The sequence below is a fragment of the Leishmania infantum genome, chromosome 27 (genome assembly GCF_000002875.2).
Source record: "Leishmania infantum JPCM5 genome chromosome 27".
Lineage (NCBI taxonomy): Eukaryota > Euglenozoa > Kinetoplastea > Trypanosomatida > Trypanosomatidae > Leishmania > Leishmania infantum.
This window is the reverse complement of record NC_009411.2, coordinates 789,084-801,165: the sequence shown is the minus strand read 5'-3', so window position 1 is coordinate 801,165 and position 12,082 is coordinate 789,084. Positions and strand designations below refer to the sequence as shown.

The window sequence follows — 12,082 nt, the reverse complement described above, 5'->3', positions numbered from 1 at the left end:
CACCACAGACCAGCCAGCGACGACGTGCATGTACAAGGACGCAAGCAGACACAGTCAGACACTCACAAACACACACACACACACACACACACACACAGCAATCATAAGCCATGTCGTCTCTGCCGCGCGCGTCTGTGAGCTTTAATAGGCCGGGCCACATTCCGTTTGGTGCTGTGCAGGGATACGCCCCGGGCGGCGTCCCAGCGTACAGCAACAAGCACGATCACTACTTCTCCGGCGAGCGCAGCATTGAGGGCAACATCTTCTTCGGCTTCAAGTACCAGTGCGTCGAGTTTGCGCGCCGCTGGCTGCTGGTGCGTAAGGGGCTGGTGCTGCCCGACGTGAACTGGGCCTGCCACATTTTCCAATTGAAGGAGGTGCGAGACGCCGCCACGGCGGAGAGCTTCGCGGTATTGCCAGTGCGCAACGGTACTGGGACGAAGCCGGAAGCCGACGCGCTTCTTGTCTACCCCTCCACCGCTACAAATCCAGTTGGCCACGTCGGCGCCATCACCGAGGTGGGCGACGACTACGTATGTGTCGCGGATCAGAACTACCGCTTCCACAAGTGGGAGTCCTCCTACGCGTACAAGCTGAAGCTTGATCACAGGGACGGCATCTGGACCATCATCGATGACATTGACGCGGACGAAATCGAGATCCCGCTTGGGTGGGTGACGTTTCCTGGTCGCGCGAACCGGCCGGAAGGGGCGCCGCCGGTGGCGCTGCATCCGTCACTGCACTTCAATAAGCCACCGAAGCCATATCTGCTGCGCCGTAACTTTCTGCCCACGGAGTCCAAGGCGAACTGGCTTGACATGAAGAACCCGGCGGAGCGGCTATTCGTGGAGGAGTTTGGCATGGACGTCAGTCGCACCCGCCTGGAGGAGAAGGCTGTCAGCTACTACGAGTCAAATCACGAGTTTCACCTGCGGTGCATCGCGTACGGAACGCAGCTGCACGACATCTTCATGGAGGCAACCGCGCAGGTGATCGAGAGCGATGAGAAGCTCCGGCTCTTTGCCATTCCTGAGGAGTTTTGGCCCCGCATTCGCCACTCGTGGAAGTACCAGCAGACGTACATTTCTGGTCGCTTCGACTTCGCCTTCAACAACGAGACGGGCGAGGTCAAGTGCTTCGAGTACAATGCCGACAGCGCGTCGACGCTTCTAGAGTGCGGCCGCATTCAGCAAAAGTGGGCCGAGTCGGTGGGGTTGGACAAGCAGGGCACTCGCGGCTCCGGCTTCGCGGTGGAGCGCAACCTCAAGATGGCGTGGGCGAACAGCGGGGCGACTGGCCGCGTTCACTTCTGTGTTGATGAGGAGAAGGAAGAGCAGTACACGGCCCTCTACTGCATGCAGGCCGCTGAGGCGGCCGGGCTGGAGGGCAAGTTGTGCGTCCTGTTCGACGAGTTCCGCTTTGATGATAATGGCCACGTTGTCGATAGCGACGGCGTGCGCGTGCGCAATGTGTGGAAGACGTGGATGTGGGAGTCGGCCATCACGGACTATTACGCCGCCCGGGAGGAGCGGGGCGAGAACTGGAAGCCGTCCCCGAAGGAAAAGGTGCGCCTATGCGACTTGCTCCTCGGCGATGACTGGGAAATTCTCTACTTCGAGCCGATGTGGAAAGTCATCCCGAGCAACAAGGCCATCCTGCCCATGATCTACCACAACCACCCCGAACACCCCGCCATCTTGAAGGCGGAGTACGAGTTGACGGACGAGCTGCGCAAGCACGGGTACGCCAAGAAGCCGATTGTCGGCCGCGTGGGCAGCAACGTGACCATCACCTCCGGCGACGGCGAGGTGCACGCTGAGTCTGGTGGCAACTATGGGAAGCGCAACATGATTTACCAACAGCTGTTTGAGTTGAAGAAGCAGGACGACTACTACGCCATCATCGGCGGCTGGATGATCGGCGACGCCTTCAGCGGCACCGGCATCCGCGAGGACAAGTCAGTCATCACCGGCGTAGACAGCCCCTTCGCTGCCATTCGCATCAAGACCGACAAACTTCCGCACCCCGTGACGCACAAGGATATCGACGAGATGGCCGAGGACGAGTAACGTCCGGGCTGCAAGCGCGATGAACAACACACGCGCACTCTCCACAAACGTACACACAGTCACACGTAGGAACGAAAGCAAGAACAAACAAAAATGGTGACTGCACGCTGTGGCGGGGGGGAGGGGCACGGCAGCTCTGCGATACGCAGAAGTTTCTACTGAGCCGTACCACCGTGTGTAGACAGCCGCCACGACGGATGCTCAGCGATCGGGTGTGCTTCTTTGCTCGCGCGCACGCACGCCCGCAGCCACCTCAGCCACGTAGACGACTCCTTCTATCTCTCTCTCTATATATATACATATATGATTTTTATGTGCTTGCCGTCTGTGTTTTTCATGTTGCTTTCCGTCGATGAAGTGTTTTCTTTGCTGGGCGTTGATTGAAGAAGGATGCAATGAGAGTGCGATGGCCTGCACAGGTACCTGTGCAGGCCATCGCACTCACTCTCTCGATCCCTCGTTCTTCAATCGGGCACGTGGAGTAGGAAGAAGCAGAAGATGGCGCCCCTCTGCAGATGGAGGAGGGGAGGCGAGTGCGCATGGGACGGGGAGGGATGGAGGACCATCCGTGTTGGTGATCCACTTGTTTCGGGCGCGTGTGGGGCTCTCTTTTCCACGCCCGGGGGAAAAAACGGACGTCCCCGTGCGCAGCCTGGAGCGTGAAGGGGCTGAGCGGCATCTCCTTGTCGTTGCCTCGCCTCCCGCTCCTTTGTTCCAACGGCGGATAATGCTGATTGTGGTTTTTTATTTTATTATTTCTTTTCCAGTTTAGCTCTCTTCACTCACTCGCTTTCTTGTTTTCTCTCCCCCCTTGGCGCTCTCTTGTGTGTATTGCGCAGCATCCTCCCTTCTTCTCCCCTCGCTGCGTTCGTGTGCTTGTGTGTGTGTGCCCCTCCTTTGTTGTCTTCTTTGTTCTGGGTTTCTTGATGTGTGCCCGTCTGCCGCTTGCTGACCTTCCTCTCCCCTCTCCTCTCTTTCCAGGTGTATTCGTTGTGCTGTCACTCGATAGGCGTGTCCATACATGCGCGCCCTCTACCGCTGTGTGCATGCGCATGTGTATGACGGCGATAACCGCAATGGGGCCAACCCGCCATCACCGCCAGTGCCACCATCGCACTCTTTCATCTCTCTTCCACCTTATTTTAGCTCCCAAATCTTCTTCCCCCTCCCCGACACACGCACACACACACGAGGGTGCCCCACGCGCCACCCACCCCTTACCCAGCCACCCGCCCCACTCCATGGCCACCTCCCGCGACAGTACCCCCCTTTTCTTTCCCTTTCCTCTTATTATTACCACGACAAAACTACTCCTACAAACGTGTGCGCAGCGCCATCATATATATATATATATATAGTTTCACAGAGAGCAGGAGCCGACCGACGTGACAGGCCCAAACACTTCTGTCTCTCCCTTCCTCTTTCTCTCTCTTAGGATGCACCGACGCATGTGCTGATGGGGGCGTCTCTCTCTCTTTTGCCTTCGGTGCGTGTGGGCGTGTGCGCGTGCCAAAGTGCGTGCGGAGCGGCTCGCACGGCGGATCTATCTGAACCCGTTTTTTTTTGTTCTTCTTCGTTGGTTGTATCCCTTTTCGAAATGAAACACGTCGAAGCGTTAATGGGGGCGCCCTGTTCCCCCCCCTCTCACCTCCCCCTTCGCTCCCTCACACGTAAAAAATGCACGTATCCAAGACATGCGTCACGCAGGCCATGGCCATTGCATAAAGCGACGAAGCTGGTGGTTTTGACGGTTGCCTGTCGTGGTGGTGGTTCAATGCAACAGAATGAAAAACGATGAGGGAAGCAGGAGGAGGGAAGAGCGCTAGAGGACACGCCGCGGCGTTCGAGGGGAGGGGGAGGGCGATTCGTGTATCCGCCACCCACGCCGCCGTTTTTGTTTTCTCGTGACTCTCCCTCTCTCCTGTCGTTTCGGTCTCTGTCCGGGAGGACGCAAGACATGAGGGCACGCAGGTGTGGGCGTATTCACGCACGAACACGCGCCCCCTCTCCCCCCCCACACACACACACACACACACGCGTTTGCTTGTAACACCAACGGATGTACGGGCTATCGCCAAGCGGCGACCGGCCTCAGCGCGGTGATGCTAAGCGGCTGAGAAATGAGACAATCGTTGGAGGAGAAGAGGGCGCAGGGACACCTGCAGCTCTGCTGCTCCCTCCTCCCTGCCCTTTTACTGGACTGTACTCGCCTCTCCCGCTGGCTTTCTTCTATTCTCTTTTTCCGTGCCCGTTGACGGACTTGCGCGCATCTTCAACGGACTTCATGTGCGTGTGTGCCTGTGCGTGCCAACGACACCTGTGTTTATGTCGCTGTGCTTGCGCGTCTTGTCTATATCTGCGTCGTGGTAGCCACTCGTTGAACGCAGGCTCTTTGGCTGCTTTGCAGCGACGCCCAGTGCACACACCGAAAACACATCCATAGAGCGACGAGGTGCGCCGTACAACGGGCGGGCATGCCCGGTCGTCTGAAGGCGGCTCCATCGGAGGTGGCGTTTACCAGGCACTTCATCTTGTCTCCTCACCGCCGGCAGCCAGTGCACTGCCACGCTCGCCACTCTCCCGTACGCACACCTTACCCACCTTACACACAGCCGTCATCAGACGCAGCGCCTGGCGGCTCGTCGTCATCGCATCTGCACCAACGCCACCATTACCATGACCCTTTTACTCACCACAGCGCCGATGGCTCCCCCACGAAGTGTAGGGCAACGTTGTCCGTGTTGGCACCGCCAACTCCCGCCGCGGACGCTGCCCATGCGCGCCACATCAAGCATGTGCCTTGCTCCCGGGCTCACTGCCTACACAGGGCGGCAGACGCGTCAGCGCAGCAGTCGCAGGGGCCTTCTGAAGCGCAGGCACTGACGCTGAGGTCACGGCGGTGGGCAACCGATGGCGCCGCGGTAGAGGATCGAACACTCGAGGCAGAGCTCGCTCGTCACCGCCGCGGTCCGCAGCTGCCACCGCCGTCCTCACCGTTGCTGGACTCACCCTCAAGGACGGCCACTCCGACGGCCGACATCACGCACTTTGACGCATCGCCTTCGCGGCCACTGCCATCGCGTCGGCCCGCCTCACGACTGCAGCGACTCCTGCGCAAGCTGGAGGCGGAGGCGCATCGAACGGGCTGCACCGTGACAGATGCTGCTGATGGTCAACGAAACACCGTTGAGTTGTACCAAGCACTGTTCCTGCAGGCCTTGGCGGACAGTGCCGCCTGGGAGCGCCATGCACGCGTCCTTGAGGCCAGCGCCCAGGCCTCTGCAAAACGTGAGGCTCATCTTAAACGGCAGCTGCGGCACCTGCGGCGCAGTGTTGAGCTGCTTGTGGCGTATGTGAAGGGGTCTGAGCGGGTGATGAATGCCCTCGGCAGAGGGACCGCCTGTGGCACCGGTGCGTCGACTCAGACGGAGAGGGCGGCGCCGGACAGCACTCCACCAATGTCGCCGGGCGCACTGGCCGCGTCAGCAGCAGCAGCAGAGACAATGATGGATGTAGCGTCATCTTCTCCATGGAGTCCCACATCGCTGTCCGCCGTGAGTGAACTCGTACGAGGCTCCTTCGGCCGCTCACTGAACCTCGTCTACGACATCAGTGGCAGTGACAGCCGACATGGCGAGGACGATGCCGCCGTGCGGAAGATGGATGGCCGGTCGCACGCAGCAGTCGTCAAGGGACCTGGTGACTTGCATGAGCTTGATGGTTTTCATTCGGAATCCCTTGCCCCTGTGCACGAAGCTGTGGAGGCGCCGTGGGATCAGCCCTCATGGGATGGCAGCGGGGACGATGTCGGCACCGGTGTGCACACTCGATACAGGGCGAGCGCGGCGTGGGGGGACAAGGACAGAGGGGACGCGGCCCAGAGGTTACGCCGCGGCGGCACAGAAGCGTTTGAGACGCGCACGCCGTGGAGCCGGACGCTGCCAGCTGCGATTCGTGCTTCTGGAATGGCGCATCGTGAGTTTACGCCATCGCTTCTGCGCCGTGGCGCATCTGCACGGGCTACTGCAGTTCTCGAAGGCGGCTCGTCTCTCCATGCCACCTCGCCGTCTCCGCTTTCCTCATTGCTTGGCCATGCTGCGACAATGAACGCCGCCATGGAAACAGAGTCGGTGACGCACGAGAGTGCTCCCCTCGCTGCTGCTGCCGCTCCTCAGGTTGCACCGACGTCTGCCGCTCAAAGCCTGCTGGAGCTTCTGCGCAGTCGAGACACGTCGACTCGGGGGACGGCGGCGTTGGGCCAGGGACTTGCCGACACATCTCTGGGTACTATTTCCAAGGCAACGCCACAGAGTGCTGCCCCGCACCAGAACGATGACCACGAGGTCACGGTCGCCGAGGCGACACACAGCCACAGCTCCAGCGATGTTGCGCATCTGAATCGTGCGGTGCCGGCGAGGGCATTATCATCGTTTTCTTCAGCCTCTCGACCCCCTCTGACACCGAGTTGCTCTTCGATTCCACGACAGAGCTCCGGCCCAAAAGGCGAGGCGCTGCCCTCGCATCCTGCGTCGCTGCCGTCGTTGGTGCCCTCGTCGCCGCCACGGCCCTACTCCCACTCGCTCGCACCCTCGTCACCCCAGATGTCACGCGTCGGTGGCAGCGGCGGCAGCAATCGTGCGCCACCTGGCATAGAGGCTGCTGCTGCCGCGCCCATCGCGGTGGCGGAGCTCGTTCACACGTCGTCCTCTGCTGTATTGTCTTTCCCACCTCATCAGACGTTCACAAATCTCGCTGCCACGCATCAACGCGACGGCAGCGTGGCGGCGCAGCCCGATGACGGCCCGGCGTACTCGTCTAACGACTGGGAATTCCTCGAGACGGCGAATTTCGCTGACAGCTTTGGTGCGTCGTCGTCATCCTCACCCACGAGGAGGCTGGATGAAGCACGCGGCGGACATCACAGGCTCGCGAGCAGCGACAGCAGCAGTGACACGAACGGTGACAAGATGACAGACGAAAGGGACGAGCTGGCTAATGGCGACGGCTACACAGAGTGGCGCACACAGCTGGAGGCACATCTGAACCACGAATGGGTCTCGGGCATGTGAGGCTTCCATGTTTGCGATTTCTCTTTCTGTGTGTGCGTGTCGCTGGCGGAGACGCGGCATATGGGCATCGTACACGCAGACCTCGCAGGCACGTTCACGGCACTTTTCTTTTCGGTGGCGTTTTCCCTCCCTTGAATGTCTGCGCAGGCATATGTAAAGGGGACAGCATCAAGGGGTAGATGGAACTCAGCACGCGTACAATGACGCACGCTTACCTGTTACTCAGCAGAGTAGAGGTTGCCGTGCGCGCGGAGAGTACGACAGCGCTTCTCTTTTCTTCAGTTTGTTCTTGATGTGTTTCCGTAGATGCGCACCGAAACACACACACGCACACACACAAACAAACACGCATGTGCATGCCGAGCACGTGTGCATGCATGTACATGGGCCACTACCATTACATCTGCGAGCTCTCTGCAGCGACGTGAGCGCGACACTTGGAGAGGAGGCTGGCGTGGTGGCACTTGGAGGAGCGGAGAGCCGCTCTCTACTCTTCAGCCTCGAGCATTGCAGGAGACACCAACGGCGGATCGCGGAGCAGAGCTGCATTGATGCGCTAATCGAGGCGGCTCGAAAGCCATCGAAAGAGAGACACGTGAGCAGCACGACTGACAGGCTGATGATGCGACAGCCCGGCCCGTTTCTCGTCTCTTTCTCTCCCTCTTCTGGCGCTCTGCGGTGCTTGGTCCCGGCACTCATCCCTTCGCTGCTCCGTGTTCGGTTGCGCACGCGTGCACGCTCGCACCTACAAAAAACGCGAGACATGTTCCACTACGTATGCAATGCACGGCAACGTTGTTTGAGCCGCCCTGCACATCTTTTCGGCTCCTCCGATGGTGCCAATTCGTTACCTCTTCCCTTCCCTCCTGCCGTTTTCTACCGACACCCCCTCTCCACACAAATACGCGGGGAAGCTAAGCTGGACAAGGACAAGGCCGCCTCCGCACAAACTATCGCAGACTCGCCTCAGCCGCCCCATTCGCAAAGCAGATACACGTAGGCACAGGACAAGCCCGGCCCAACTCTCCGACAGACGTTTCCATCCTCACACGCCCGACGCGACAACAACGCCGTGCGTCGCTGCTTTCTCCAGTGCACTATCACGGCAGATCCGCGCAGCGACGGCAGCGCGCGCACACACACACACTCACTCACTAACACAGGCAGAGAGGCAGACGCGCGCCCAAGTCCGTTTACGCACTGCTGAGAGGAGAAGATGACTGCCACCGTGTCGCTCTTCGAGCGCAACAAGCGTGTCTACCTCGAGGAAGAGTCGAAGCTGCAGGCTATCGTGAGCAGCGACCAGTTCCTCCGCACGTTTCAGTCATGGCTCGATCAGAGCATCTCACAGCTGGACTTCCAGTACGAGCGATGCGAACAGCAGTTATCGGAGCTGCAGCAGCACGTGACGGCGCCGAAAGGCGCCTTCTGGAACAGTAAGGCTGTCATTGAGCACTGCAACCTGCACATCGCGGAGCGCCGGCTTGTACGCCGCAACATTGAGCTGGACGGGGATCAGCATGCAGAGCTGCCGGCGGTGATTCAGCTCGTGTCGACGTTGCAGCAGACCAAGTCGCACTCCTTCATCACCCCAAAGCAGCGCCGCTTCATCGAGGAGTGCGAGGCGGAGCTGAAGTCCGTCGTCTTCGAGCCACGTGACCTCGTCTTCATCACCAACGCGCTGCAGACGAAGCTCATCGACGACGGCAATACGCGTGGCGTCTTTGGCGACCTGACAGTGTTTCAGAACACGATTGAGGAGCTCTCGCCAGATATCGATCAGTGCGAGCAGCTGCTGGAGGCAAGCATTGCGAATGGCGAGATGGGCCTTGCCGAGGACATCTCGAAGCGCCAGCTGGACGTGTACGAGCACATTTTGCGCCTCATCACGGATCAGTACCCGGCCATCTCCAACTACTACGCCGAGTCGCGCAACAGCGAACGTCGGCGGCGCTGGGCAGTGTTCCGCATGGTGGATCGCGATATCACCGCCGTAATCGAGGCGAAGCACCGCCAAATCGAAGCCTGCGAGGAGGACATGCTCAAAATACAGGAGCAGATGGCCAACTACAACTCCGATGACGCGCAGCAGCGCAAGCGCTACGAGGCCGACCGCGCCGAATCCGACGAGTTCCTGCAGCAGAACAAGGAGAAGCAGCAAAGCGTGTGGAACCGCATCTTCACCCTCTTTCAGGATCTGCAGACATGCTCGAGTGAGCTGGCGACGCTGGCGCAGCAGCGGCACAAGGAGGTGGAGCGGCGGCTCGAGATGGAGGAGCGCGAGGCGGGGCGGCGGAGCGGGCACGAGAGCTTCCTGCAGGCCGCCGCGGAGCATGCGCAGAAGCTGCAGGACACAATCGACAATGCCGCCGCCGCGCGTGACCTCGCGACGTCGCTCAACGACTTTGCGCTGGACGGCTGCGACAGCATTGCTGCCAAGTATGACAAGCAACAGAACGCACTCGGGGAGATGCTGCGGCTCGTGCAGCAGCACCATTTCAAGCGCTTCTCTGACTACTACATCGCCGCCAGCCGCTACCTCTACCGCAAGGAGCGACGGCTAAAGCAGATGGACGAGGAAATGCGGGCGAACAGTATGCACCGTGAGATCCTCTCCGACACACTGGACCCGCACGCGAAGGAGTATGTGGAGGCGGACCAGCGGCTGGCGCTGCAGCGGCACGAGGTGGCGGAAGAAGTGATGCGCATCCGGCACAAGCTAGAGCGGGCAGAGCGGGCCGTCACGCCGACCTTGAGATCTCTCGACTTTGCTGGCATCGCGTACGTGCACCCTCGCATTATTGTAGAGAAGATGAACCTCAGTCGCTGGAGCACCATGCTAGACTACCGCACCCTCATCAACTCGGAGAGCGACAGTGCAGCGACGGTTGTGCGCGAGACGGCCGCGATCGAGAAGCTGCGGGGCGATATAGAGACGCAGAAGATGTCGACGCGCAACCAGCATCGACGCCAGCAGCGGCTGTGCAATGTGAGGAATGTTGACGACATGAAGTCCTCAAGGACGCGCGGGTCGGTGCAACACGCTGGCAGTGCTGCGGGTATCAAGCCGACTGCCACAGGCACATCACTAGTCAAGTCATCGCCGCTGGGCTTCGTTGAGCGAGTGCACGCGATGATTCAGCAGGACGGTACGCGCTCTGGCGGCGCCAGTGGTACAAACACATCGTTGCCCTCGAAGGGCACGGCAAGCGGTGCGACCGCCTCGCCTCACACTTCGCGGCAGGTAGCATATTCGACGACGCACGTGGTGAACAGCAACGGCTCCGTCATCCACACGAGCGCCGCTAATGCCGCCGCGGTCGTATCTGCTGCCCCTGCGCCACCGCCGACGCACATGGAAGGGACGACGTTCCAGGCGCTCTTCGACTACCGCGCCCGCGCGCCAGATGAGCTGACCTTTGAGGCCGGGCAACAAATCGTATGCATCAGCCGCGCCCCGGAGGAGGGTTGGTTTAAAGGCGTGTGTAACCAGCGTACAGGACTGTTCCCGATCAACTACGTTCAGTCGGTGCGCGAGGCACCCGAAGAACCGTGATGATTCGGAGAACACGCACGAAAGCGGAGACAGAGGTGCTGCGGTGAAGGAACGCATCTGGGTGTCAGTGTGTGCAGGTGTGTGCGTGTGTGTGTGTGTGTATGCGACGGAGGGGGAGGAGGAGGGCCAAGCATCTGCGCATGTTCACGCATACGCGCCCGCCCACGAACGTGCGTGACGGCCTCTCCGTACGCACATGTCCACCGTTCACTCCCCATACACGACAGACACACACAAAAAATCGAATAGCATCAATCAAACGGCTTCCTCTCTTGTTGCGCTTCTCGCTCCGTCTCTGCCGGTGCGTGTGCCCTTCTCTTTTTCCCTCGGCCTCCTGAGTGCTCTTACCACCGACGCGCGCGCACATTTTCATGTGTGTGCTTCATGTAAAATAGAAGACCCTCCCTTCTCGTTTTCGTTGTTGTGCTGTACGCCTGTTCTGGAGCGGGTCGCTTCTCCGCGTGCGCGTGCTCGCATGCGGGGGACGGATGCGCGCTTTCCCGTCTATTTACATATGTACATGTGCTCTCCTTCATTTGCCTGTGTGTCGGATGCGGCGGCTCACAAGCATGCGCGCACAGGCGGCAGCAGAGCATGGGCACCTTTTCCCCGCTCCTTTTTCATGGCCCGGCCGATTCTTATATATATATATATGCATATGTACATTTTTGGCTGCTGTGCCTCGTGCTCTCTCGTTGCGTGCTTGTGTGCGTGTGCCGCTGCCCTGACATGACGTTGGTGTCGTGACCGGCTCCCTTTCTTTCCTCGATGATGACTTGCAACAAGAAAAGAGGCAAACGTGAAGGAACAACGAACACAGTCAACATCACCGCAGCATCTTCAAAGTGGTCGATCCGCAATGAGGCCTGTTGCTTTTCCGCGTAGTGCGTATATTTGCATGCATGCATGCGATCGATGCCCCCCCCTCCCCCACCCCCTTCCTCTCCCGCCTGAGAGCTGGGTGGCTGTCATCCATCCATCAATCCCCAGCCCGCAGAAGCGACCTACATGCATATACACAGCCCAAACAGCTGCAGACGTCCGCGCTTGTGCGCAGTGATTCGTGTGGCGTTCAGGGATCAGCACTGCCCGCAGTGACTGCGTATAAAGACAAGCTTGTGCGTGTGCGGCGCATCAACCATCTCCACTCTTTCCTTCCGCTTCGCCTATCTTTTCTGGCGTCTTTCTCTTTGGACAACATTTCTCTGTCTCTCTACGCTGCTCTCCTCTGCTCTTGCGCATCGTGACAGGTTGCGCACACCCACATATACATGCACTCGCGCACACCATACGCTCGTGCATACCTTTTCATTTCTGTGCCCTTTCTTCCTCCCTCCCTCTTACCCACGGGTGCACACCACCCCTCCCTCCCTCCCACCTTTGGCGCT

The 12,082-nt window shown here is 59.7% G+C and overlaps 3 protein-coding genes across 3 annotated transcripts; all 3 read left to right on the top strand.

The window, feature by feature from the left end:
• Window positions 1-110: 110 nt before the first annotated feature.
• Window positions 111-2,069, top strand: TRYS (putative trypanothione synthetase; the record flags this gene model as incomplete). The annotated part of the gene is made up of 1 exon (XM_001466389.1): window positions 111-2,069. One exon carries the CDS (start codon window positions 111-113, stop codon window positions 2,067-2,069), a length of 1,959 nt encoding a protein of 652 aa, XP_001466426.1.
• A 2,474-nt stretch (window positions 2,070-4,543) lies between these two features.
• LINJ_27_1760 (hypothetical protein, unknown function) lies at window positions 4,544-7,138 on the top strand (the record flags this gene model as incomplete). The annotated part of the gene is made up of 1 exon (XM_001466388.1): window positions 4,544-7,138. The coding sequence occupies one exon, from the start codon at window positions 4,544-4,546 to the stop codon at window positions 7,136-7,138; it is 2,595 nt and encodes an 864-aa protein (XP_001466425.1).
• Window positions 7,139-8,354: 1,216 nt separating this feature from the next.
• Window positions 8,355-10,694, top strand: LINJ_27_1750 (paraflagellar rod protein-like protein; the record flags this gene model as incomplete). The annotated part of the gene is made up of 1 exon (XM_001466387.2): window positions 8,355-10,694. One exon carries the CDS (start codon window positions 8,355-8,357, stop codon window positions 10,692-10,694), a length of 2,340 nt encoding a protein of 779 aa, XP_001466424.2.
• Between the last annotated feature and the right edge of the window lie 1,388 nt (window positions 10,695-12,082).